The sequence below is a fragment of the Styela clava genome, chromosome 11 (assembly GCF_964204865.1).
Source record: "Styela clava chromosome 11, kaStyClav1.hap1.2, whole genome shotgun sequence".
Classification (NCBI taxonomy): Eukaryota; Metazoa; Chordata; class Ascidiacea; order Stolidobranchia; family Styelidae; genus Styela; species Styela clava.
In genome coordinates, this window is record NC_135260.1 from 20,810,779 (window position 1) to 20,835,400 (window position 24,622).

The 24,622-nt window shown below is 35.2% G+C and overlaps 2 protein-coding genes and 1 non-coding gene across 3 annotated transcripts; 2 read left to right on the forward strand and 1 right to left on the reverse strand.

Moving 5' to 3' along the window:
- The first annotated feature begins 562 nt into the window (after window positions 1-562).
- On the forward strand, window positions 563-8,938 carry LOC120347576 (glutamate dehydrogenase, mitochondrial-like). Its single transcript, XM_039417603.2, has 16 exons — window positions 563-723; window positions 911-1,030; window positions 1,116-1,221; window positions 1,287-1,380; window positions 1,764-1,844; window positions 2,112-2,231; window positions 2,573-2,748; window positions 3,907-3,943; window positions 4,663-4,768; window positions 5,148-5,241; window positions 5,478-5,618; window positions 5,784-5,864; window positions 6,235-6,358; window positions 6,492-6,583; window positions 7,691-7,753; window positions 8,570-8,938. The coding sequence occupies exons 1-16, from the start codon at window positions 647-649 to the stop codon at window positions 8,687-8,689; spliced, it is 1,632 nt and encodes a 543-aa protein (XP_039273537.1). The 5' UTR covers window positions 563-646; the 3' UTR covers window positions 8,690-8,938.
- Window positions 8,939-12,984: 4,046 nt separating this feature from the next.
- On the reverse strand, window positions 12,985-14,498 carry LOC120347827 (calcyphosin-like protein). The gene is made up of 3 exons (XM_039417931.2): window positions 14,294-14,498; window positions 13,738-14,048; window positions 12,985-13,315 (listed from the first exon to the last, which is right to left on the reverse strand). Exons 1-3 carry the CDS (start codon window positions 14,454-14,456, stop codon window positions 13,160-13,162), a joined length of 630 nt encoding a protein of 209 aa, XP_039273865.2. The 5' UTR covers window positions 14,457-14,498; the 3' UTR covers window positions 12,985-13,159.
- A 7,517-nt stretch (window positions 14,499-22,015) lies between these two features.
- On the forward strand, window positions 22,016-22,168 carry LOC120348210 (U12 minor spliceosomal RNA). Its single transcript, XR_005570188.2, has one exon. It is a non-coding gene; the product is annotated as a U12 minor spliceosomal RNA (small nuclear RNA).
- Window positions 22,169-24,622: the final 2,454 nt, after the last annotated feature.

The following is a 24,622-nucleotide window of genomic DNA, read 5'->3' on the forward strand; positions in this document are numbered from 1 at the left end:
GCGTCAATGACAGGGACTGATATTCCTTTGTGCGTGATGCGCCGCTTACTTTCACAACTGAAAGAAAAGGTATAACGTTATGTCGGACTTTAGTTTAAGCAATTATGAGTTAAAGCTAGGCTATATCATGATAACAGTACCGGTATATGTGTGGATTTTAATGCTGGAGTTGTATGATAAAATGAACAATTGATGACGATGTCAATACTGCAATAGCGTGATATTACAGTATTATACAATTATTAGTCATGTTCGCATATTATTTTTCCATAGCGCAGTCATCTAAAATTGGGGAATTTAGAAAGAGACTATATAACTATAAAAATAATTTCTGCATAGTTGAAATATGACCGATGTGGATCTGTTGATTAAAGTATCTCGTCAACAACATGCGGTATACCACAATACCAATATATCTCATCAATTCTCCTGGGACAAAATTTATACTGTGATAGTCTATAAAAGTATAGGTGCTTGTTGTTTACATGTTTTATGGCAATCGTTTCAAAGTACTTGTTATCTGCACCATTATTGAAATGTTTTTATTTTTCATACACAGTTTATTATAGGGTATTTTACTTAAATTTGTGGATTACAAAAAATAATCAAACATTGTTGGAATCATAAGGAGAGCCAAGCATTAATCATGCTTCGTAATATAGGCAATCTTGCACGGCAACATCTAATTGTTGATCTGAAAACTGCTGTGCCGACAATATCCAGGTATACGCCACACATATATTTTGATTTTTGCATATTCAAGAAATATAGTAAACAGATAAATTTATTGTTGAAAATAATATTTCAGAAATTTTGTTAGATACAAAGATAGTGGGTGGCGAAGGTGCATGGTTAATACATTAAATTGATCATTGGAATTTTATAACAGAGCTTATTCTTCTTGATTCAGATCAAATTATTCTACAACTGGAGGTAATGATGATCCAAATTTCTTTGATATGGTTGGAGAATATTTCGAGCATGGCGCAAGGCTTGTTGAAGATAAATTAGTGGATACATTATATAATCAGTAAGTATCTGCTATAATTTTTATTGATCAAGTAAAGATCTCACTTTTTTGATGTTTCACGATGATTCATATGATTACAATACAGGACAGATACTAGAGGACCACAAAGTCGTCGTCTGCCTGCTGAGCAAATGCATAGCCGTGTACAGGGAATTTTTCAAATGATGAGGCCATGCAATCATATTTTAGAGGTACTATTTTGATTACTTTAATTAAATTTTTAATGTACATTAATCTCATAAATATTTTTTTCAAGGTAACTTTTCCTCTGAGAAAAGACAATGGTGAATATGAGATTATTACTGGCTACAGAGCACAACACAGTCAACACAGAGTTCCATCTAAAGGAGGTAATTCACTCAGATTCAGTCCAACCATATTTCGAATTCAAATCTTGGCAATGTTTATTTTTTATTTTAATATATATCTACTTACACATCTGCTCTCTTGTGCTTTGAAATCCTAATTTGTTGAAATTATGAAGTTTTTTTATTATTTTCCTGTAGTTCGTTCATCCAAAATATATTTAAACTTTAAGATAGGCAGGTTCTATTTTCTTCCAATCAATGTGAATCAAAGTACGCTTTTATGAAAGAAATTTGTTTTTACTGCCATCCTGTTTACTTATTCTAATAAAGCTGTTACAATAAGAATTAACAGTGCATATTATGATATGTTGAAATTACTGGCTTTGTTCCTTTGATATGAATAGGTTTTTCGGTTTTATTTAAAGGTATGAGGTATGCTCCTGATGTAAATGTGGATGAAGTGAAAGCACTGGCATCCTTAATGACATGGAAATGTGCTGTTGTTGGTGAGATATCGTATCTATTCCTACTTCTCCTTGTACTATGAGTACTGTTATCTTTAGTTTTGCACTGATGCCACATTCATAATTCAAAATATATCTTTGAGTTTCCTATTTATACGAATATAGAATGCATGTGATAATTCCATATTTATGATTGTATTTACTTTGCACTATTATTTCAATCTAGAATTTTGTGTATTGAAATAACTAAATTATAGAACCGTCTTTACAATTATATATTTTAAACTATCAAGCAGTTTATTTTTTTAGATGTTCCTTTTGGAGGAGCAAAAGCTGGAATTAAAATTGATCCAAGAAATTATTCTGAAAGAGAATTAGAAAAGATAACAAGACGTTTTGCAATGGAGCTTGCCAAAAAGGGATTTTTAGGTTCTTATTTTTGTTCTTATCACAATTTTAATCTGCTATTCAATTTTTCATTACCAGAATTTCTTGATGTAGCTGGTTTGGATAAAATGCATTGTCAAAATGTCAATGTTTCTATTAACTTATTGATTCGGGGGTAATTTCACGCTACAGTCCTTGCTTTATCATAATGGGAATTAGATATACTTAGCAGCTGCTATTTAAAACAAATCAAGCGTAAACTTTTCTATGCCATAACAGAATTTATTAAAAAATGATAATGTATGAATAATGCTATCAATGTATAAATGATGCTGTATTTATTTTCCTATTACCCTTTACATGATGATGATCATTTTATTCAGGACCTGGAATTGATGTCCCAGCCCCAGACGTTAACACCGGTCCCAGAGAAATGTGTTGGATGGCTGACACATATGCAATGACCCATGGCTATGGGGATTTAAATGCTCATGCTTGCGTAACTGGGAAACCAATTACACAGGGTGGAATTCATGGTCGCGTATCTGCAACCGGTAGAGTAAGTTGCGAATTTTATTCTGATAAAAAAGTTGTGAGCATTTTCTATATTCTATGGTACATATTATAAAAGCAACCACGATTATGCAATTGTAATATAGACTGTGACTCACTGATTTGTCATTCTGGAATACATTCCATGAAATCTTGCATACGAAGTAATACTGAAAGTGGTGGTCTTTCAGTTTGTTTGTTTCGCAATATTATTAGAAATATTGACTTATTGCTGACTGCATAAACTCAGATGTTTTTTGCTTGAATTTATCAATTTCAATGATTGATTTTACTGTGTTACTCACCTGTAGACCGTAGTTTAGTTCTAGGTGTCAATCCTTGCTCACCAACTCGCACTCCGTACAGATATATGCTGGAATATACATTATGAATCTATTGGATTCCAATCCGATATCTTCCTTTTTACTTTAAATTATCCTAATTTTAATATTTTCTTTTGGTCCCTTGGATCAACTTGATTCAATTGTAAGAGAAATTCGATATGCATATGACTAGTTTCAATTATTGGCATTTATTAAATTTAAGAGTATAGTTTATTTTGGCAGTTTCAAATTATCCATGTAAAGTTTTTGTCATAAAATTCCATCTGCATTGCGATTAAAACTTTTACACAAGCCACATGTTAGGCAAGCATGTTATAAGTATATTTGCTTTCTATATTTAAATCATGTTGAGTCCTGAATCAATATTGACATAAATGTTCTCTCTGCAAGGAAGTCGAAGTTTTTAAACTATTCTGGCCCATTTTTCTTTCCGAGTTGAAGACAGTTTTCTTATTTATTCATGATCACGATTTCATTTTTGAGATTCACTCAAATTAAGATGTATATGACTATTATGTTTAGCCATTATTAGTTTACTCAGCTAAACATCATTACAAATGCATGATAAGATTATTTCATTGCATACTCAGCAGAATACGTAGTTGCCCCCATAAGACTGCTTCTAGTTATGGTAGTTTGCTTCACATTTTTGCGATCGAAATTCAAAGAATGAATGGTTCTTGTTGCAAAATGTTTTGTGTTATTCCAATTCAACTATTCAATCATATAATACAAACGTTATTTGTAAAACAAAGTATAAAATCTACAAATATTTTCACAACTTGAGATCAAGATCATTTAAATTCTGCTTTATTTTCCAGGGTCTTTTTCATGGAATAGAAAACTTCATAAATGAAGGTAATTCAATATCACCTTAAAATTATGCTTCTAGGCAACATCTTATTTTATTTGTATCTAGACACCTATTTATTTTAAGTTGTTAATCTATTATTTCATATGGCATATTTAGAAAACACATTCAATATCTTAAGTTGAACTAATATGATAAAAATAGTTCTATTTGTCTTTGAATATCTGTACTCCACATCAGTATATAATGATTAAAATCTATTTCGAAACTATGCAATATTTAATTCAGAAACTGGGTAGCCTATTGCATTTTAAGGAATTTTTTTAGAACAGTATTCGATTAGATATGCATTTCTATTGTTGAAATTGTAAACAGAACCCTCTGCATATTCTGTCTGCTTTAAAACAATAATGAGATATATTTGCATTACGTACTTGGAAAAAATGAAAGAAGTTAAATAGAGTGACAACTGACAATGACTAAGCGAGGTATTGCCGACCCTAGTCTCATTCCACAATGATGAATTGGTATAATTTATTCACTCCTAAAAAGCGTTGATGTTTCATAATTTTGCTCAAAATATACTGGTAGTTATTGGTTTCCTATACCTTCTTGTGTGTTTGTTGATTTCAAGCCCATTAAGCCGTTTCTTCACATTCTTGCCAGTTTACAACTGAGATATTTAAACATTGATTCAAACTATCACATAGCAAATACCACAAATTTTATCAATATTGGATTTAATTTTTGTTATTATTTTTTTCAGCAACTTTTATGAGTGCTATTGGCACTACCCCAGGATTCCAGGACAAAACCTTCATTGTGCAAGGATGTGGTAATGTTGGTTTACATAGCATGAGATATTTGCACAGGTTTCTATTTTTTATATTATCCTCACCTACCCCTTGTAATTGACTGCGAAAGCAAAATATACAAGAATTTCTAAGGTTCTGTGATGCTATAAATTAGAAGGGACACTAAATGAGAAACGAGTATCATCTCTCTTATTGCAGAATTTATTATATTTGACCTAGTCATTGAGGTTTCTAGGATAATGACTCATTTCAGGAAGCCAGCAGGTATACAGTATCCATTTTAGTGAACCTATTTTAGGATGGCAAATGTTATTAGAAAATTGTTTCGTTTTATGCATGCTTACCTAAAGGGTTTGTTTCCCATAAGTTAAAATAAGGTATTTTTGGTTGCCAATTAGTCTCTTTAACTTAGTTTTCAAAAATTTCTATTTTGCAGACATGGTGCTAGATGTATTGGCATTATTGAATATGATGGAAGCATTTACAATGAACAAGGAATTGATCCAAGAGAATTGGAAGAATATAAACTGGTCTGTGTGATTCATAGTGATAACAATTCATGCTCCTTTAAAACACTTTATAAATTGCGCAATGACTGAGATATAGCATGAGAAAATCCGATGACAAGTTGAGAAATTTTGCAAAATCCATTCAATCCTATACATAAATCGCATGCTAGAACACGATCAATTATTATGTTATTTAATATGATTCGCTTGTCAAATAGCTGACATCAGCTAATTGTTATCTTTTTCAATGTTCACAGCAAACAGGTACAGTTGTTGGATTCCCAGGTGCTTCTGAATACAAGGGGGAAAGCTTGTTAGAAGAGGAATGTGATATACTCTTACCTTGTGCTAAGGAAAAGGCGATTACTGCTGAGAATGCAACAAGAATTAAAGCCAGAGTAAGTTTGAATCAATTTGTTATTCTTTTCATTATTGACATATATTACACCAGAACATGCTGAGGGTATATAAAAGATAGTTTAGTCTGGGTCTCTGTCACATATATTTATGTAACTCTCTATTTGTCAAATATGTGAAAATAATGTAAATCTTAATTATTGCAGATAATAGGAGAAGGTGCAAATGGACCAATCACCCCTGCAGCTGACAAGATATTGCTTGAGATGAACAAGCTTATTATTCCTGTGAGTAGTGTATAGTTTTGTTCAAGTAACTTTTTTTTCTTCAAAAAATCTTTTAAACTGCCCTTTTCAGACATTTGCCTAGTCTCTCAGTAGTTAAAATTCTTCAGAACAAAATTAAATACATTCGGTAACATGGTTTTTTCAACTTAAATGTTTTATTGTCTCAGCTCATACTTGTTTATGTTAAGTGTTAGAAGCATGCGTAAAGTTGAAGTTCTCTACCCCACGCCCTGGATGCATGCTACCATACTGTCCTTGTATTTGAGAAATTGTCCTTTTTCTCAGACATCTCACAAAACATGTTTGTCCTTATTTATTCCTGTGCCCTTGTCTCGTTTTGTTTTTTTAATATCAAATTGTGTTTCAACAGGATTTGTATTTGAACGCTGGTGGTGTCACTGTCTCCTATTTCGAGTGGTTGAAAAACCTCAACCACGTAAGTTATGGACGTCTGTCATTTAAATATGAGAGAGATGCAAACTACGATCTGCTAGGTATGTAGATATTTTCAGATGTTATAGTAAAGTATTAACCATCAATGGAAAAAGAATGAATTTGGATAATTATGTAAAATCCTATCCTAAATATATTACACTGCTTTAATTTAGCAAGTACTTTGTTTTACAGACAGTGTACAGCAAAGTTTAGAGAGAAAATTTGGAAAATATGGAGGAAAGATTCCAGTCACTCCTTCAGAAATGTTTCAAAAGAAAATTGCTGTAAGTACAATGCAATGTCACTTTAAAAAAATGATTTGGTTGTCTCTGTAAAAGTTGAAGCATAATAAAACTGAAATTGGAAATATTCATAGGAGACTCTCTGTTGTTATTCAAAAAAACTTATTATACTGGTAGCTTCTTATATAGAATGATTCACATATGGTTATTTATTTAACTTATTACTGAATTGTCCATTTATGCATGTTGATGGCAATATTGCTGTAAATAAACATTTTATTTAATCTATATGATGCAAATAACTATGAATAAATCGACTGTATTTTGCAGTGTATACTTATTTAAAAATCAGATCTAATTATAATAGGTACTCCCGTAGTATGTGTACCAGGTTAGGGTTAAGCCATAATTAGGCTTCCCGCTGCTTGTCAGCAGGGAACCTATTGTATTCCTGTGTTTTATTATTAGTATTATTTATTTATTTATTTTTATTATTTTTTTTTCAAATTGGTCCTACAAACTTGAAATTCACCTCAAATGTGCAGAAGTTCTCAGCTAGCAATAAAATGCAAATTTTATGCATGAGTGACCACGCTTTCACGCTCCATTGAGCAAAACGCGTCTTCGGTTTTTTTGCGATTTCTCAAAATTGATACATGGTATTGGGTTGAAATTCATAACAATGATTAATGGACATGTTCCGGATACGACATGTCAAGAATACGCATGAGTGACCTCGGCGATACCCTCCAGTGAGCAATATAGGATTTTACATTTTCATCTTCTTCTCGAGAACGACACTACTTAGAGACTTGAAAATTTACATCACATGCAGATAATAAGTCCCCCATCATAAATTGCAAATTTTATGCATGACTGACCACGCTTTCACGCTCCAGTGAGCAAAACGCGTCTTCAGTTTTTTTACGCGGGAAGCCTGTTAAAGCTGCACGCAGCTCTAGTTTTATTCTGATTTTCCTTATGTCATTTCTATTTCGAAAACTGTCTGTGTTACCCAAGTGAATCAGAGGCCTGTAGGCTTCAGTCCCTTTACACAACTTGGTGTAAAGTTGGCGAACAAAATTAGTTACCTCCATATTAGTACATATTTCTGGACCACCTTATAATAAATCTTCATATTGCATTCAGGGTGCATCTGAAAAGGATATTGTACATTCCGGACTTTCATACACAATGGAGAGATCAGCCAGGGTAAGAATGCCTTCATATAATGTATATTTATAGATATGTGTATATGATAAAGGAAAATATATACTGAAATATTTAACAAGACAAAGAATTTTGAATTGCGCTTCATGCAGTGATTTTCTGAGGTGATATGCACATGCCTATTTTTTTTTTATCTATGATGTCGATAGAATAGGGCTACTCAACTATTTTTACCGGAGATCCGCATACAAAACTTCAAAATTAATATTTGGGTCCGGTCTTCGCAGAAATTATATTTCAGCATCCTCTAACACGCACTTCCTCAGCCGGCTAATGATTATTAGAAAATCAAGATTGTTTATTATGGTGTTATAGTTCTTTTTATGTATATTCGAAACTATGAAAGTGATTTTATAAAAGGAAACTTGAAGGGTGGGGCTAATGATACAAAATAAAGAATTAGATGAGGATTCGGACCGCGGCCCACCAGTTGAGTAGCCCTGGTATAGAATATTAGGTACTCCCGAAGTATGTGAACCAAGATGGCGGACACCGGAATGTAGTATGTGTACCAGTTTAGGGTTAAACCATAATTTTATTCTAATTTTCCTTATTTTAGTTCTATTACGAGTTCGGGGACTAGCCAAGTGGCTCTCGTAGTATTTGTACCTTATAGGATGGCCCGACCCCAAAACCTGGTACACTTACTGTGTTCCGGTGTCCGCCATCTTGGTTCACATACTTCGGAAGTACCGAATATTATTTCTTGATATTGTTGGATACACCAGTGTTAAGTAAACAAATCACACTTTTTTTTTAAGCTGAATAGATTATGATAACATTTTTATATTCTATTAGCAAATCATGAGGACTGCCATGAATTACAACTTGGGTTTGGACCTTCGCACTGCCGCCTATGTTAATGCAATTGAGAAAGTCTTCAAAGTATACAACGAAGCCGGACTTACTTTTGCCTAAAGTAGAAGGATACATATCATTAGTGACTTTATTTTCCCACTTGTTTCAGCTAGATTTGAATACCTATCGGCCAATCAATTGTGGTAATATGATATATTGAGCTTATTGCTTTATTAACCAAGTTCTCACTTTTGATCGACCAATCTTTGAGATTCAATTTTTCACAAACATTCGCATCATCTCATCTTCCCCTATGTAATCAGATATATTAATAAGTAGTAGAGTAAATAAAAATAATTATCGCACATATATTGTGGCAGGAATGGTATATTGGAGTGTAGTTAGGAAAAGGTTCTTCATCTTGTGGTATGGAAATATAGTGGGATCTCGGACGCCCTGACGACGGAGAAATACTTCTGTCTACGACTGGTTAAGTCAGGTAAACTAAAACGGATATGTTTTACGCACAAGTACAGTTCCGAAATAGGATTGTGTGTTCTACAGATTATATCCTTGCGGTTCTCGTTGTTGGGAATAATACTCTCGAGTGGCCATATGAGGAGGGCCTTTTTGGTGCGAAAATGCTGAATGTCTTATCTAATCCACTGGTTTTAACGGCTTGGTAGCCGCCTGGTAAGTCTGTATACTTTGGGATGCCAGCAGCCGGATTGCTGCAACCGTTTTGCTAATTTTTGTTGTCGGGGGTGTTGATTCTGTGAAGAGATCGATTGGTATTCTATGAATGTCGTGGCGTTATGTCCGACCGTCCAGCCATCTTTTCGACGAAGCCTGTGCTCACTGCCGTTATGTGAATTGCCTGGGCTGTCGGACCCGATTCGTGATTATGAGTGATCCGGTGACAGGCTACTGCGGTAGGTCGCCATGGCGATCTCGGCCGTACTTCGACGTCTCTGGGTCGTAATTACTCTTATTTACTTCGAGCATAGGGCATCAAGAAGAAAAGTAAAAAACCTTGTTGCAGTTTGAAGTACAAAAAAAATCACACATCAGGACAGTCTGAAGTCCAACAAAACGGAATAGCAAAAGAACTCTTCCATAGAAATAATAGAGCATGTATTGAAAATCTGATCAGTGATGGTATGGGTAGCTCTGAAGTGACTGGCGTTAACAATGATGAATTGACCAGGGAGGTGGAGACTTCAGCTGAGATATCAAAATATTCGAATGACAGAACTCGTGTCATGTCTGCGACCCACGACGAAACGTTGCAATGGTGGCAACAAAACAACGTATCCAAACATCGCGGTTGTCATCTAAAAGTACCTCTGTATCCCAGCAATATCCGCTGCATCATAAAGAGCATTTAGCTCAGAGGAGCTTCCCGTATCCAAATTCTGATCGAGCTTTTTACTATGACAGTAATTGTTTGACACAAAGTGGACATTCAAATCGTCTTGTTATTATATTTTTGTTAGAATTCATTTTTATGTACTTGTTATGAAAAAATATCATTTATCATTAACTACTGCACCAATTGCTAGGAAATTTTCAGTGATTAAAATTTGTAATTTTCCGCTAGGATGCTTTGGGCTTTCGTGTCCATATATTGTTAACATCTATCACTTGTTTGATTTGTTAGTATTGTTTAGGTGTGTATGTTTTCTCGGTAAGCTATGTCGAGGAATCGAGAATCGGAATCGAAAATTTAGGAACCGGTTAAGAATCGAATACTTGTAAGTACTCATACTTGGCATCCTTACCGTAGGGTGGTCTCGGCCTCCTCCACCAGCAAGTCCATGCATCTAAAAACAAAAAACTGGCTAAATAATTCCATACCCGACATGGACTGGTAACCGTACGAGAGGCCGTGGTTCGCCTTATGATTAAGCCGTCTTATCGGCGTTCCTATACCCCGGGATAAGTATGTAAATCCTATCCTACAAACATGATTTGACGTAGCCTACAGCTCACAGTTAGGCGACGTATAAATAAGAATGCCAAGTATGAGTAGCCTACTTACAAGTATTCGATTCTTAAATATTCGATTCTCAATTCCTCGACATATCTTACCGAAAAAACATACTTGACTAAGCAATACCATATTATGAAATCAAGCAAGAGAGCGATGTTCAAATATCTGGACGGACAAGAAGGTCGAAACTTAGTAGTATGAGTATCCAATCTGTCACGAGAGACAAAATTGCAAACAAAAAACGAATCCCTCAGAACCCACAGAGATTTTTTAAATAAATAAACGTTAAAGCCTTCTAGCGAAATATATATTATATATAGTGAAGTTTGCGGCGTCGTAGCAACTCAACATAGCAGTGAAGCAGTTTATACATATATATGTGTGAAGGAATTGCCACAAAACGTTACACATTGTTTGCAATCCAAGTTTTAAACTCGAGAATCGATTCCAGTGAATCGGAATCGAATCCGCGAAGAATCGATTCTGTAATCGAATCCGGACTCGATTCCGCCACCCTCACGTATAAATAGTATGGTGACTGTACATTTGAACCCACGTACATTTAAACCCATACATTTGCACCCGTATATCCGTGGGTTCAATCTATATGAGGGTGCTAAAATTCGTGGGTTAGGGTTAGAATGAGTTCAAATATCCGTAAAAAAAATTTCCATATAGGTGCAATAGTAGGCTATGCAGGTGCAATTGTCGTGGGTTCAAATTACGGGTTCAAATGTAATGGAACCAAATAATATGCGGTAATAATTGTGACATTACAAAACCACGTCGCAAATCATTGACAAATGTGCTGACTTTGTTTAAAAAAAATATCTGTAATATTATCAATCAAGAAAAGTACTTATGAATGCCGTCTGCCATGCATATTGCATAACCTGGACATTCGAGTCTTTCGGATGGGACGGTGGGACAGCTTGGAAAAACCGGGAATGTACCACCAAATAAGGACGTATGACAAGCATAATTTTATTAGACCCTTTGTTGATCTGTGCTTTCCAAGATACTTCACTTTCTAACAAAATTCTTACTTCTCACAAATGAGGAGTTTTTGTACTCCATACATTGAGAACCAAAGTATTAAGGTATGACGAAGAAACTGTGAGGCCCTCTTAAGCCCATAAAAGACAAAGAAGTCCGCAACGGCCCATATGTTTTTCTCTTGATTACTTCTTGACAATCTCGAAAGTAAAATTCACTCTCTCGACTGTGCAGACTGTCTCGTTATCAGTAAAAATGGCTCTGTCTTTGATAATCTCTTGGGAATTTAAGCACAATAACATCTATTAAGACATCTGACGTTTTGATACCAAAAATGCTGCAATCCGCTTTGTCGTAAATCGCGTGTAAAATAGAAACCAGTCGTTGATGCAGATAAAGGTTCTTGCTCACGAAATCTCCTTCGAATGAAAGTCAAAGTAAGCTTACCCCCGGTTACCTCTGAACTATATAGTTTTTTTTTTATAGGACACGAAAGCCATTGGATCGTTATTGGCGTTGATGGTGGTATTCTTCCAATAAGTTGTTATCGTTGTTGCAGTGGCGTAGCAAGACTCTCGTGGGCCCCCCCGCAAAAATATTTCATGGAAATGAGTAATGACCCTAAAAACTCTCGGACATAAGCTAAAACAACGCTCTTTTATTTCGTCAAAAAGCATAAATGTCGCTATTAAAAGGCAATGGTAACATAAAATTTGCCGGTTATCTTGGTTACTTTAATTTTTTTCATACGTGCTTCCTCTTCAGCCCTTTTTCTGCGTTTCTGTGCGCCACTGAGAAGTTTTGCTTTCGACATCATTCTGACATCCTTCGTAATTTTGCAGGTGCGATCAAACCACAAGACGTCGAAAATCGACGACTCCCTGGCATTGTTACGTAACAAAACGATTCGAGCAGTACTAACATCAACGTTAGATGTGCATTACTGGTTTTGCAATGCAACTTTTGGTTTTGCGGCTAACATTTTCTAAATTCTAACCGCTTGGGCCCCTTTGCGCTGTGGGCCCACCCGCGAACGCGGGGGTTGCGGGAGTGGATGCTACGCCACTGCGTTGTTGTGAAAAATCGCTTTCTCTATAACTACTGGACCAATTGCTTGAATTGAAATTTTCAGTTGTGAGAGATTGTTGTTGTGACGAGGAGGCTATTGATAAATATTTTAAAGATTTATGATGGCTCCATGGGATATGAAAAAAGCGCACCTTGTGGCGATTTCGCGTTGGTTGCGATCTGATGACTAGTCGAGAAATCAGGAAATCTACAGCACTGGTGCGGTGAAGGATTAGATACCCGTACTACTACTTCGTTTAGGCTTTCGTGTCCATCTATTTGAGCATTGCTCTCTTATTCTGTGTATGATCGACTTTCTGTTCTTCACATGTAAATATCACTTGTAGAATTAAGCAGCTTTGTTAAATTTGTTATCGTTTATTTTATATGATAAAATACATATTGGTGACTTTAACTTGTATGTAAATTTTTTAAAGTGTAGAAATGAGAGCCTCATGTAACGGACTCGAAAAAAATCAAGTTTTTGTTCTTGGTCATTCTGAGAAAGAGAATATTGCTTAACACTCGCTGACTCATAAATCCCATGCATTTCTCATCATGTAATCAAATTGCATGTCGGTATCGAAACTCGCGCTCAATCCTGCGTAATAATTGATAAATTCCTCTTTCGTTACTTTCAAATCCGGATCCGTGGGCGAGTCAAAATTTTTCAAAAAGGTTCCAAAGACCTATAATGTAAATGAAAGAGAAAGCAATTTACATAATATCGCAATTAGGAATGATCTGGGGTGGGTAAAACAGCGTGCAGTTAATTGCGAAAACATAACGGCGTAATGACGAAAACCTGACGCCGTAATACAAAAGTAGTATCATATTACTTATAAACGCACAAAGAAAGAGACACGGCACAGTGGCTCTTTTCGATAAGCTAAAGCCGAAATACATGTGGATAGTTGCCAATCTAATATTTCAATTATTTTGTGATTTTATTTCTTGCGCGTGCGAGAGGTAGGCTTTAAAATCATATATATATATATATTTCGTATTTGAGGATCCTGATTCCATAATAAAACGCAAATATACGCGGACAGCGTTAGACAAAAATATATAATGAACATAGTATCCAGTTCAATTATACGCATTCACTCACCTGTTCTTCGGTCCATTCACCGTTCTTAAATTTTGGATGGTGTTTTGCATTGTATGCTCCTCTCACATCAGCCACGGTTACTATTCCATCATTCGACCTATCAAATTTATTAAAAGCCTTTTCGATAATAGAAATTCTATTATGAGACATAGGAGGTCTCAGCCGAACCAGGAACTCGTCGAAACTTATCAAACCCGAATCATCTGCATCGAATCCATCGAATGCTTCCTGCCTTTCTTCTTCTGTCAGCTCAACACCAAAATCATCGCTGCCTTTGCAAAATTCTCCAAAACTGATTCTGCGACTGTTGTCTGAAATAGGCACATATAAAAAAAATCATACTATTCGAGAAAATTTATCAATATTTCATTAGTCAAACTGATTTAATTGAAAAATCAGATTATACATATATATGTTAGATACCTCATTTTAGTAATTTTGTTGTTTCCCATGAAGCATTACAGCGTAAATTTTGACATTAATTTACGATGTTCAATTTAAATTCGTTGAAAATCTATACTATACTATACTTTTCAATATCAAAAAATTCACCCACCATCATCCATAATCCTAAATATTTGCCCGATCCGTTTAATCCCTGAAACGCCTCTGGTTAAGCATTGAAGACGGATTCGCTCTATTGGATCTTTTGTTGTAGCAAGCATTCTCTTGGATTTTGCTATCAGCTCTTTTTCTTGCAATTCAGTTCCAGCAGCCATTTTTATTCTTATTTTTGCTTATGATTATGTTAGAAGGAAAAATAAGAAAATTACGATAATTTCGTTGTTTTTGTTGTACGGTTGCGTATGAAATATATTCTCACTATAATAGCGACTAACACGTCCTTACGTAAAGGTTCAATGTGGTAAAATATTTCAGAATCAAATGAGATTTTGTAGCCCGTCCAACTCAAAATATTTTTGTTTCTATAAAGCATTTTCCATTGTACAGCGCTATATACGACATTTGTTGATGAAGTCCACGATGCATTTCCTTTTTATCACATTCAGCTTAAAAAGATTTGACTTCAGCATTATAGTTATGATAACTTACTAAAACTGAAAATACGCTTTGAAACTCACAATCAACCTGTTGATTCCATCTTGCCATTCAGCAGTTATAAGTGAACCTGATTCACTTGCTCAGTTGCTCTCTTATTTTGCTATTGGTACTCCCGGACTCCAGCTATTTGAAACGACAATCGCTTCCAACTTCATTACCTTTAGATAGTGTTTCCATGACTACAACTAATTCTATAATAGACACTCGAGTTAGTTTGCTATTTACAACAAAACCTCTTAAATTTGACTCGATATTAACAAGTGCTTTATTGCCAATTCAGCTGCGCGATTCAGCCTTCTTTTCAGTCTACGGTTTCAAACGGTTGTAAATTTCGTCATTACCGTAAACAATTATTTTGGCCAAACATATTCCATAGTTGAATTAAACATTTCTGCGTGGCCACGTGTCGAGGAACGCTATATTGAATACGTAGTCGAAGATATCAGTTGGCTTCGATGGGAATCATTTATTATTGTAATTTGATATTTCAGCAATTTCAAACCACAATACAAATGATTCACCAGACAAAAGAATTTCAGTTTGTTACATAAAACGTCTGATTCTTCTTGTATTCAGTAGTTAAGGGCTGTCAAGGCTCTGTTTCGATTCAACGGTAGTCATCATAATCTTGTTTTTGTCTTCACTCCCGAATTAAGTGCTTGTGTTTCAGCAGGTGAGCGAGCATTCATTCCGCTTCAGTGCTTGCTGGTAGAGAGTATTTCTTCACCAAAGCATACAAACCCCACAAATGGCCATTGAAAATACGAGATTATGATACCTGCTGAATAAAATGAATTTGAGCCGTGTATTATGACATTAGACAGAATATGATCAGAATACAGCGAATAGTGCTCTGAATGGCTAAATTAGTTCGTTTATATATTCCAGAGTATAGTATTATTATTAAACTTTCATAGATCAAAATATTAAATTTTTAAAAGCAACACGACAAACAGTGACAACGTGGATAAAAACGCATATAACGCCAAATTTACATTCCTCAAGTAAGGATGAGTACTTACAAGTATTCGATTCTTATCCGATTCCCAAATTTTCGATTCCGATTCCTCGACATTGTTTACCGAGAAAACATACCCACTTAAACAATACTAACAAATGAAACAAGTGAGCAATGTTCAAATATATTGACACGAGAGCCTAAACTAAGTATTATGGTTATTCAATCTGTCAGAGTAGACAAAATCGCTCACACAAAAAAACGAATCCACACAAAAATCTTGAAATGAATAAACGTAATAGCCTTCTAGCGAAAAATTACAATTTTCAATCACTGAAAATTTCCTAGCAATTAGTGCAGTAGGTAATGATAAGAGATACTTTTGAATGGCAACTGCGATGTTTGGATACGTTTTTTTTGTTTTGTTTCCACCATTGCAACATTTCTTCGTGGGTCGCAGATATTTTAGCTGAAGCCTCCACCACCCCCCACCGCCTGTCATTTCAGAGCTACCCATACCCTCTCACTGATCAGATTTTCAATACATGCTCCATTATTTCTATGGAATAATTCTTTTGCTATTCCGGTCTGTTGACTGCAGACTGTTCCATCTCTGAGGTGTGTAATTTTCTACTTCAAACTGCAACCAACAAGTTTAATTCCACTTTTCTTGATACTCCTTGCTCCAAGTAAATAGAAGTAATGAACGCAATAAACAAGAGAAAACATACAGAAATGGTCAAAAATGTGGCATGTGCCCTCAACCCGCGCAAACGAGCGAGAAGGTCATTGTACAAATATAGTTAAGTTTGCGGCGTTGTAGCAACTCCACATATCAATTTATACATATATATATACCGGTATGTAAAGAACTCGTCACAAAACATTATACCTTGTTTACAATCTAAATTTCAACACTAGATATCGATTCCAATGCACCGGAATCGATTCTACTCGATTCCAAGAAGAATAGATTCCGCCATCCCTATCCTCAAGTCGCCCCATTTCGTTTAACGCATATTCTGCCGAATAAAATGAATCAAACAGTAATGAAAATCCCATTCCTTCTTAGACTCTGAAAGCCTGTTTCCGGATATAATTGCTCGGGGGCATCACCGTTTAGAAATAAAAGGAAATTCGTATACTTTTAATATATACTGCAAAATGTCCATCATTCTGCTTTTCATAATGTGAAGCCCAAATAAAGGCTGTTTGTGTGAATTGTGTATTATATACTATACCGTTAAGTTGTGAAGAGGGCCGAGACTAAATTATTTCGGTTTCAGTTAAAAAATTCTTCTATCAAACACGACCATTACCCAAATTTTCCACTCTTTTAATGCGTTCAACTTGACAAATACCAATTATGTTTACATTTTGATGCTTTCTTTGCTAATTTGCTACAACAAATTTCACGTTCAATAATGTTTATTGCATTCATGTACTGTACGCCAGAAAGTCGATGTCGATGTCTTAATGTCGGAAAGTTTATCGCCAGTTCTCCTCGTCTGACAAATATCTTTCTTATCAAGTCTTATGTCGTGGGGTCATCGGAACCATTTTTTTTTCTATTTTAGAACATTACGTTCAGTCAAAAAAATAGAAAGGTTTATATGCAATCATCGACGACAAGATGCTTAAGATATTTATATGAGTGAATCCGCAACACAAATTTCCAACTCCCAAAAAATGCCTGAAAAATATTGAATAACGGGGATATGAATTCCTCAATTTGACCTTCTTTCATCTTTCCTGCCAGCTATAACCATCTTCATGTATGAAACTCATTACGCATGTTCACAGGATTTTGTTTTGATGGACCAAATTGCAATTCGAAGTTGTAAATAAAAAAATTTGCTCGCAGGTGGCAAGGAATTGGCGAGAAACCGAAATTCATAATATCAGATCCCACCTCAGTACTTAATAAAATCATCACCCAAAAACACTCAATCACAGGCAAATTAGCATATATAATAAAAAGACATATATCCATCAAGTTTACAATAATTTTTGAGCGTCTATTTTTAGCAGAAAAGTCGACAATCAACTGTTCTGTTTTCACTTCACAGTAAATTTGAAGCCTGAAGCTTAGGGTCTCGAAATCCACAGGGGCTTCGACATTCAATTTGAAACTATCATTCATTTTAGTTCATTATTAAAGTTTGACGGCGTTTTCTAGAAATTACTCGGTTTAAAAAAATTTATACTCTATACCAGGGATGGCGAACCTTTTTCAATGAATGGGTCAAAAATTATATTTTTATCGCGGAACCGAAGAGAGTGGGTCACAGATATTTAATCAATGTTTGCATCTATAAGAACCTTCTGAAACAAATCTTATAAGCTTCTGTTGATGTTGGTGTAGTTTTGGGCTTTACTTATGCAGCACATCTATCTAGGGACTTGGCACTCGATTTTGTGAAATTAGAGTACGAAAACACGCATACGAATTACTAAAAACCTTGCGATAAATTATTTTACGGTTCTAAAGAGTTTGGAAGGAAAACGGTCTGCAGATCCTCCCCCGAAAGAGTCAAGGCGTTGCGAAAAAGGGAACAGATCAATTGAATTGTTATGCCATAAACGATGTCAGAGCCAATAGCTGAATAACTGTACAAAGCAGTGCAGACATGCGTTTTTGTTCGGCGCATCGTGCACTTGATTACTATACTCTGCGTGCTTTCGTATGTTTGAATCACGTAGGCGATTATCACACGCGAAAGGATTGCTGGACTCGTCTTCGCAGTAAGATACGGTCGTTTCCGTATCCCAGTGGTCGTCAAAATACGGCGGCCGAAGTAAAATAATCAGAAAATTTTTCCTATATTTTCGGTGCGTATTTTAAGAGTGGTTTTGCGAGTTGTTGCCTGTAAAACGGGGTATTTGTTTCAAACTATCATTCTAAAATCTAATTCATATCATTCAACAATCTGTTTTTTGAAAGTACCAGTAAAGAATTTTAGCCTAGTCTATCAAAGATATTTCTACACCAAATTTTTGCCTACTGTAAATAAACTGAAACTTCTGGGGAGATAAAGTGATCATTGACTTATTTTATTTATATTTAAATTTCCGGAAAACAACTAAAAACTAACGAATATAATTCAAAAACGCCTGAAAATCTGTCTGAGTGAGAAATGTGTCTGAGCGGATGCAAAAGGGGGCATTGTTACGTTTATTTTTGCATCTTGCTGAATGGCCAATGTCACGAAGTAAACAAGGAAGTCTATGCCCTGGGAAACATCCAAACGGCGGTTTTGGCGATGAATTAATTTTATTTACAATCTACGCTCGGGGAGTAAATTACATTTTTTTATGTAAGAGAATTTATCGTGAGGCACGTTCAGACAAAATTTTATTATATCCTTAAAATTATATTAAACAGCTTCTCGTTTAACGAGCCTACAATTCAATTATAATTAGACAATATAGTAAACACGCATAAAAGTTGATGCTGAGTGCAGGGGTTCAATAGCGCAGTAAATATTAGAATATATTGCAATGCAATAAGGAATTAAATTCATATTCTATTCGAGGGATATTTGTAAGAGTGTATCTTCTTAAAGAATATCTTTATCAAAATTTGACAAACCATGCGATAACATTCATTTCGATGTTTGGAAGTATATATCGTCACGCTAATAACCGAATTGCGTAAGTCATTTTTAGCAGTTTTGAGAAAAACGTAAAAAACTTCCTAATGATATTGTTATGCCATTGAGAGTCAATAATTTGCCATGGTCCAATTTTTTGATCGTATCCAGATTTAAGTTAATTTGTATGACGCAGTTAAGTGACGTCATAATGGCGCACTGTGACTTAGGCAGAAATGTGTCTATGACTTGGGGACATACGCAATTTTGCAACTACTATATGCACCAGTCCTGAAAACTAAACATTCCAAAAACGAATGTAATTCTCAGTATCTACAATGTTTAATCCCCAAAACAGCTAATCAGTTTCAATTACATTATTTTTCATGTTTGAAAATATATATTTCATCAATATAACACGTTCTGCACACCCACCGAAATAAGACTAAGATTAAATATAAAGAATAAAACAGCAATGCACCCAATATAAAAGCCAACCAAGGTGAATTGGACTCGGACAGTGACTATCACAAGTGCACGATTTCCCATACTGTAGTATAAATTCAAATTTATACGCGCTAAGCTAGAATCCGAGATGCGAAAACTCGAAAATCCTTAGCTGAGGTTATTTTGCCCTTGTGATGTCACAATAGTCCTGCGGTAACAATGATAATTCATTATGACGAAACAATTGCACAAATGTGCATGTCATATTAAATTTACATTTTTATGGGTTTCGGAATTCTTAAAATAAAATCTGAGTTAACAGACAGGTGCGCAGCATTACATAAATACCTATTTTATAAAAAACTCAAAATCGCCAAAAATGACTTACGCAATTCGGTTATTAGCGTGACGATATATATATGTGTGCGAACAATTATTTTCGAAAATGAACATTACAAAGAACAAGCTAGAACTAGGATTAGTGATGCCCATTTAGAAAATCTTCCAACCTTGGCGTCGTAAAGCTATCAAGCGTGATGCAGCAACAAGACAGTGTCACATTAAATGTCATTTTAATAATTTTTTAATAAGACGACTGAGTTGAGTTCACGAATTGTCGCGGTTTTTGCCCGCTGTTTTTATCTTTCAAAAAATATATGCGACCCGCAAAAGATTAGCAACCCTAAATGTAAAATGGGGTGAATGTAGGGGGTTAAATGCTATAAGGCAAGAGTACACGGCGGTTTTTGAGGAGGTAGAACCCTAGATTCTTTTATTTCCGACCGCTAATATGATGAGGGGTTTTCAGCTGTGCTACTATTGCTATCAAAACAACGAAATCGCCTTTCCATCAGTAAACAGGGTAATTTTAGATATTATAAAAATCTCGCTGAAGAACACCAAGCTCTTTCATCTCACTAAAAAATACTATAAACTATGATTTGTCTCGTTAATCGGTCTGTAATATATTCGTTTCAGACTTTACATTTTTTACGCAGTGCCGGGGGGCGATGAACTTGTATAAACTACTCTAGGGGGGCGATGGTACAAAAAGTTTGGGAACCACTGCTTTAGACCACAACGGACTTGTTGGCAGAACGATAACCATAACAGTGATTTCCAACTGAGGGCCATGGCACCACAAGAGGACAATAAAACAGTTAAGGGGCCATAAATAGGCGTCAAATTGATATTAATGCGATTTCGTTTGCAAACTTTTCCCTTTATAATAAAATTCCCCGTCCTCTGTAGATTTTAATTATCCGAAAAGGATGTTTTCACCTTCTTATGCATGAAATGTTTGAGCAAAATGAGAGATGAATTCTACCGATCGAAATAACCTTATTACCACCTATGCGCTCTGCGAACTACAAACTTTCCAGTTGATTGGCTACCTATCTATTCAGACTAAAGTAACTTACCAGCTCACCAAGGGTGTAATAAAATTTGGTGCAATATACAGAAACCAAAGCATTCCTGTCTCAAACATTAGTGACTTTCTGCTCTCAAGTAGCTGCTTTCTCAAATCTCTGTTCGAAGTGACAACATTAAAGCCTCTCGAAACAAAACCAGATCATTTGAATTGCTGGTAAAACTATGAACATGACAAAACATCATTACATCATGAGCCTAGCTCTAGCAGATGAAACACTATATTTGCAAAAACATTGTGCATAACCACAATTCAGGTTTCCTCTGCAGAACCACATTCCACAATATATCATTTATAATTAGAATAAGTTGACTGAGTATATAGATATTAACGGTCAAACTGCACACGTAGTTGGAACCTTCTTGCTGGAGAAATGATCTTTTTTTTACAGTTCTGATTAATAATTATTACAGTAATTTCAATTACTAATTAAGAAGAATTGCCGATGATCACGATCGACTGATATTCATCTAAAATAAATGAAATATATTGCAAATGCAAATATTGCTGAAAGCAGACTAAAACAACAATCTTTTGCAATAAGTTCCTCAACTCAAACTTTGCAATTGTCCGTTGACCGTCAGCATCCGTTAAATGCCATTTTACTTGACCAAATGTTACTTCAGTCCTTCTAGCAACAGCAGCTTCCTCGTCCCATTTTTTTTCATGTTCAGATGCTTGCTGTACAGATGATAATCGTGATAATATATTACTTTATTTTCAACAGTCACCATAAAAGGTAGCATGAAGAAGTTTTTAATATACATTCAATTATAATACCAAATTGTGCCGTAAACTATGAGTAAGGAAAATAATAAGCCTCGGTAACGCTTGGCTTTACAAGGCTAGTTTCCTTGTAAAACAGTTTTTGAGGGGAAGAAGGTCCTCCATGGGCGGTCAACCTACTTTGTTGGCTGCCTGAAGTGTGGGATCTGTCCCCTTTCCAAACTTGATCCATGAAATAAATAATAGACCTGCCTATGAAATTTACCCGATTAAAGTCAGTTTCTTCACCATCTTCTTTCAATGTCTCCTTTTCATTGATCAATGTATAACGTAATGCCCGTGAAAGGGAAATGGAACGACAGTTACGCGGCTTTTGGCTTGACCTAAGCAAATCGGAATGGCCTAGAATGCACGCAATGCTTGCATTGCTCGTATTAAAATTATGTGGCTAGAAGTAGGAAAATACACAAAGCAAAAATCGCAACTAAAATACTAAATTTTCCTTTGAAAGAGTTGATGGCTCAAATCCAGTGCCAAACCGTAAGATGCCGAAATCAAAAAACTGTGAATTGTTTTAAGGAAATAAGGAGGGGAAAATTTTTTTAAATCTGTATGACAGATATTTTGAGTATTTAAATAAATGGATAAAACCATTAGAAGAGTTTTCTTGTTTCAAGTGGATGTATTTGAGTCAAATACCGAGTTGGAATGCCGTTGAATCTTGTATAGAATATATGATCAGTAGCGGAATGCATATTATAGACCAGGGGTGGGCACACCGCGGCTCGCGAGCCGCATGCGGCTCGCCAGACTTTTTGTGCGGCTCTTCTCGCTAACATAAATTATTATCCAAATTTTAACTAAGAGAAAACTTCAATGTAAACTCTTTTAATTTATTAAAAGTCTTAAAGAAGTTTTCGTCAATGATAAGGACAAATTATGTTTCAGTATGAAAATCGCTGTAGCGTTGAATTTAAGTCAGTCAAGTCAGCAAATCTTTCGTCACAATGGTCAATGTTTATGGATGCGTCGGCGGTAATGCAGCTTGATTGCGGTTAGTTAATCTAAGTTACTGTGCGATATGTCCTCAATTAAAAAACGAAAGTACGAAGATGAAAATAGAGTTGTCAAGTCAGAATGGGAAGAAGAATACGCATTTACCAGTCAGGAGAATAAACTATTGTGCTCAATCTGTCATAAGCTACTAAGTCAGAATAAAGTCAGCAATGTTATTCAATTTTATTCAACGAGAAAGTGACAGCAACTTGATTTTTTACCATAATATATAAGTGTTTTGGTTGCAAAATTGGTCAACGTGGCTCATTAAAATTTTGTCGGGGATTTAGATGTGACGTCTTTTCAGATCAGGTAACCCCTAGGGGTCATAGGTCCACTTCGTGTCCGATAAAAGCGTCATAAATTCGAGTGATCGAATTGTATAGGATTTCAGGCGATATTGCTGGCCATGGATTCTATTGGATTTCAGCTAGAGGAAAATCAATAAAAGCCGAACGTAACCGGGCGATTGTTTTAGATTTCGTTGCATAGGAATTGTCGAAAAGTGGAATCCGTCCATTCGGAAGGCTTGGCTGCGACCCTGTTAAGGTCTTCAACTAAAAGGCAACCATGTAAAATGGTTTTATTTTACACTGCTAATTTACAAACCCCAATTCTAACTTTTTTGCTCCACTAACCATCAATTGAATAATTCGTTACAAGTAAAAGGTATTTCCCGTTGAATCACTTAATCTGTGTAGGCCAATGATCCGCCCCGTACTACAGATTTAAGATACTTGAGAAGTAATATGGGCTATAACGCCTATTTTCCCTCCATTGACTCAATTTCATTTAGATTTGATACTCCTAATTAGTAGACTGGGCACGGACTTTACTTGACAAAAATAGAACCACACCTGATTTGACATGAATCATTTATATTTAAATGAAACTCCATTTGTATCCGCAGGCTAATTACAACTCTAGCAAGTACTGCGCATACAGCTGAAAGCTTTCGTTGAACTCAACTCTTGTTTGATAAAAATTTCGACACCATTCTATCGCCGATGCTTGATTTAGAAAAATCATTTTTATTACAAAAACTTTCGCATCACAAATTTCTTCTGAAATTGAAAATTCAACCCAAATAAATATATAAAATATTATTACTAATTCTAGACCACAACAATAATTTTAACGACCTCTTAATGACGCTACACTGGAAACTTTGGCTGGTTCACGGCATCCGAAACCAAAAATAATGAAACATTGGAATATCCTAAATATCGAATATACTGTTTATATTACAAAAATAATATGGTGGTGTCACTCATTATGCCAAGTTTTCTAAAATAAACTTGTAACTTTTGGTTTGAATTTACCCAAAGTAGTCTTTTATACATTGCATTATTTAAGTAGAGCAGTAGCGCAGAATGTTTTGATATGGTGAGGAAAAATTTTGTTTTCTCAATTTTCATAAAAACTGAATAATTATTGAACCCCTGGATTTTATCAGAGCAAAGTCAGAAATTTGATCAACATGCTAAATATGAGGTCTATTTGGTAATATATAATTCAATGATGATACGGTTGCTTTATTTTTCAACTTGTATATAGCACTAATGTTAAATCGCTTTGCCTTCGCCTGTTTCTGCAAATTGATGCCATAAA

What these genes read in the sequence shown, in the direction of transcription:
- LOC120347576 (XM_039417603.2), top strand. Translation starts at nt 647, where the DNA reads ATGCTTCGTAATATAGGCAATCTTGCACGGCAACATCTAATTGTTGAT. An exon ending in TGCAAACTACGATCTGCTAG is followed by an intron (nt 6,359 to 6,491) that starts GTATGTAGATAT and finishes TTTGTTTTACAG; the next exon opens with ACAGTGTACAGCAAAGTTTA. An exon ending in TGTTTCAAAAGAAAATTGCT is followed by an intron (nt 6,584 to 7,690) that starts GTAAGTACAATG and finishes TATTGCATTCAG; the next exon opens with GGTGCATCTGAAAAGGATAT.
- LOC120347827 (XM_039417931.2), bottom strand. Translation starts at nt 14,456, where the DNA reads ATGGCTGCTGGAACTGAATTGCAAGAAAAAGAGCTGATAGCAAAATCC. An exon ending in ATTTAGGATTATGGATGATG is followed by an intron (nt 14,049 to 14,293) that starts GTGGGTGAATTT and finishes TGCCTATTTCAG; the next exon opens with ACAACAGTCGCAGAATCAGT. An exon ending in GTGAATGGACCGAAGAACAG is followed by an intron (nt 13,316 to 13,737) that starts GTGAGTGAATGC and finishes TTTACATTATAG; the next exon opens with GTCTTTGGAACCTTTTTGAA.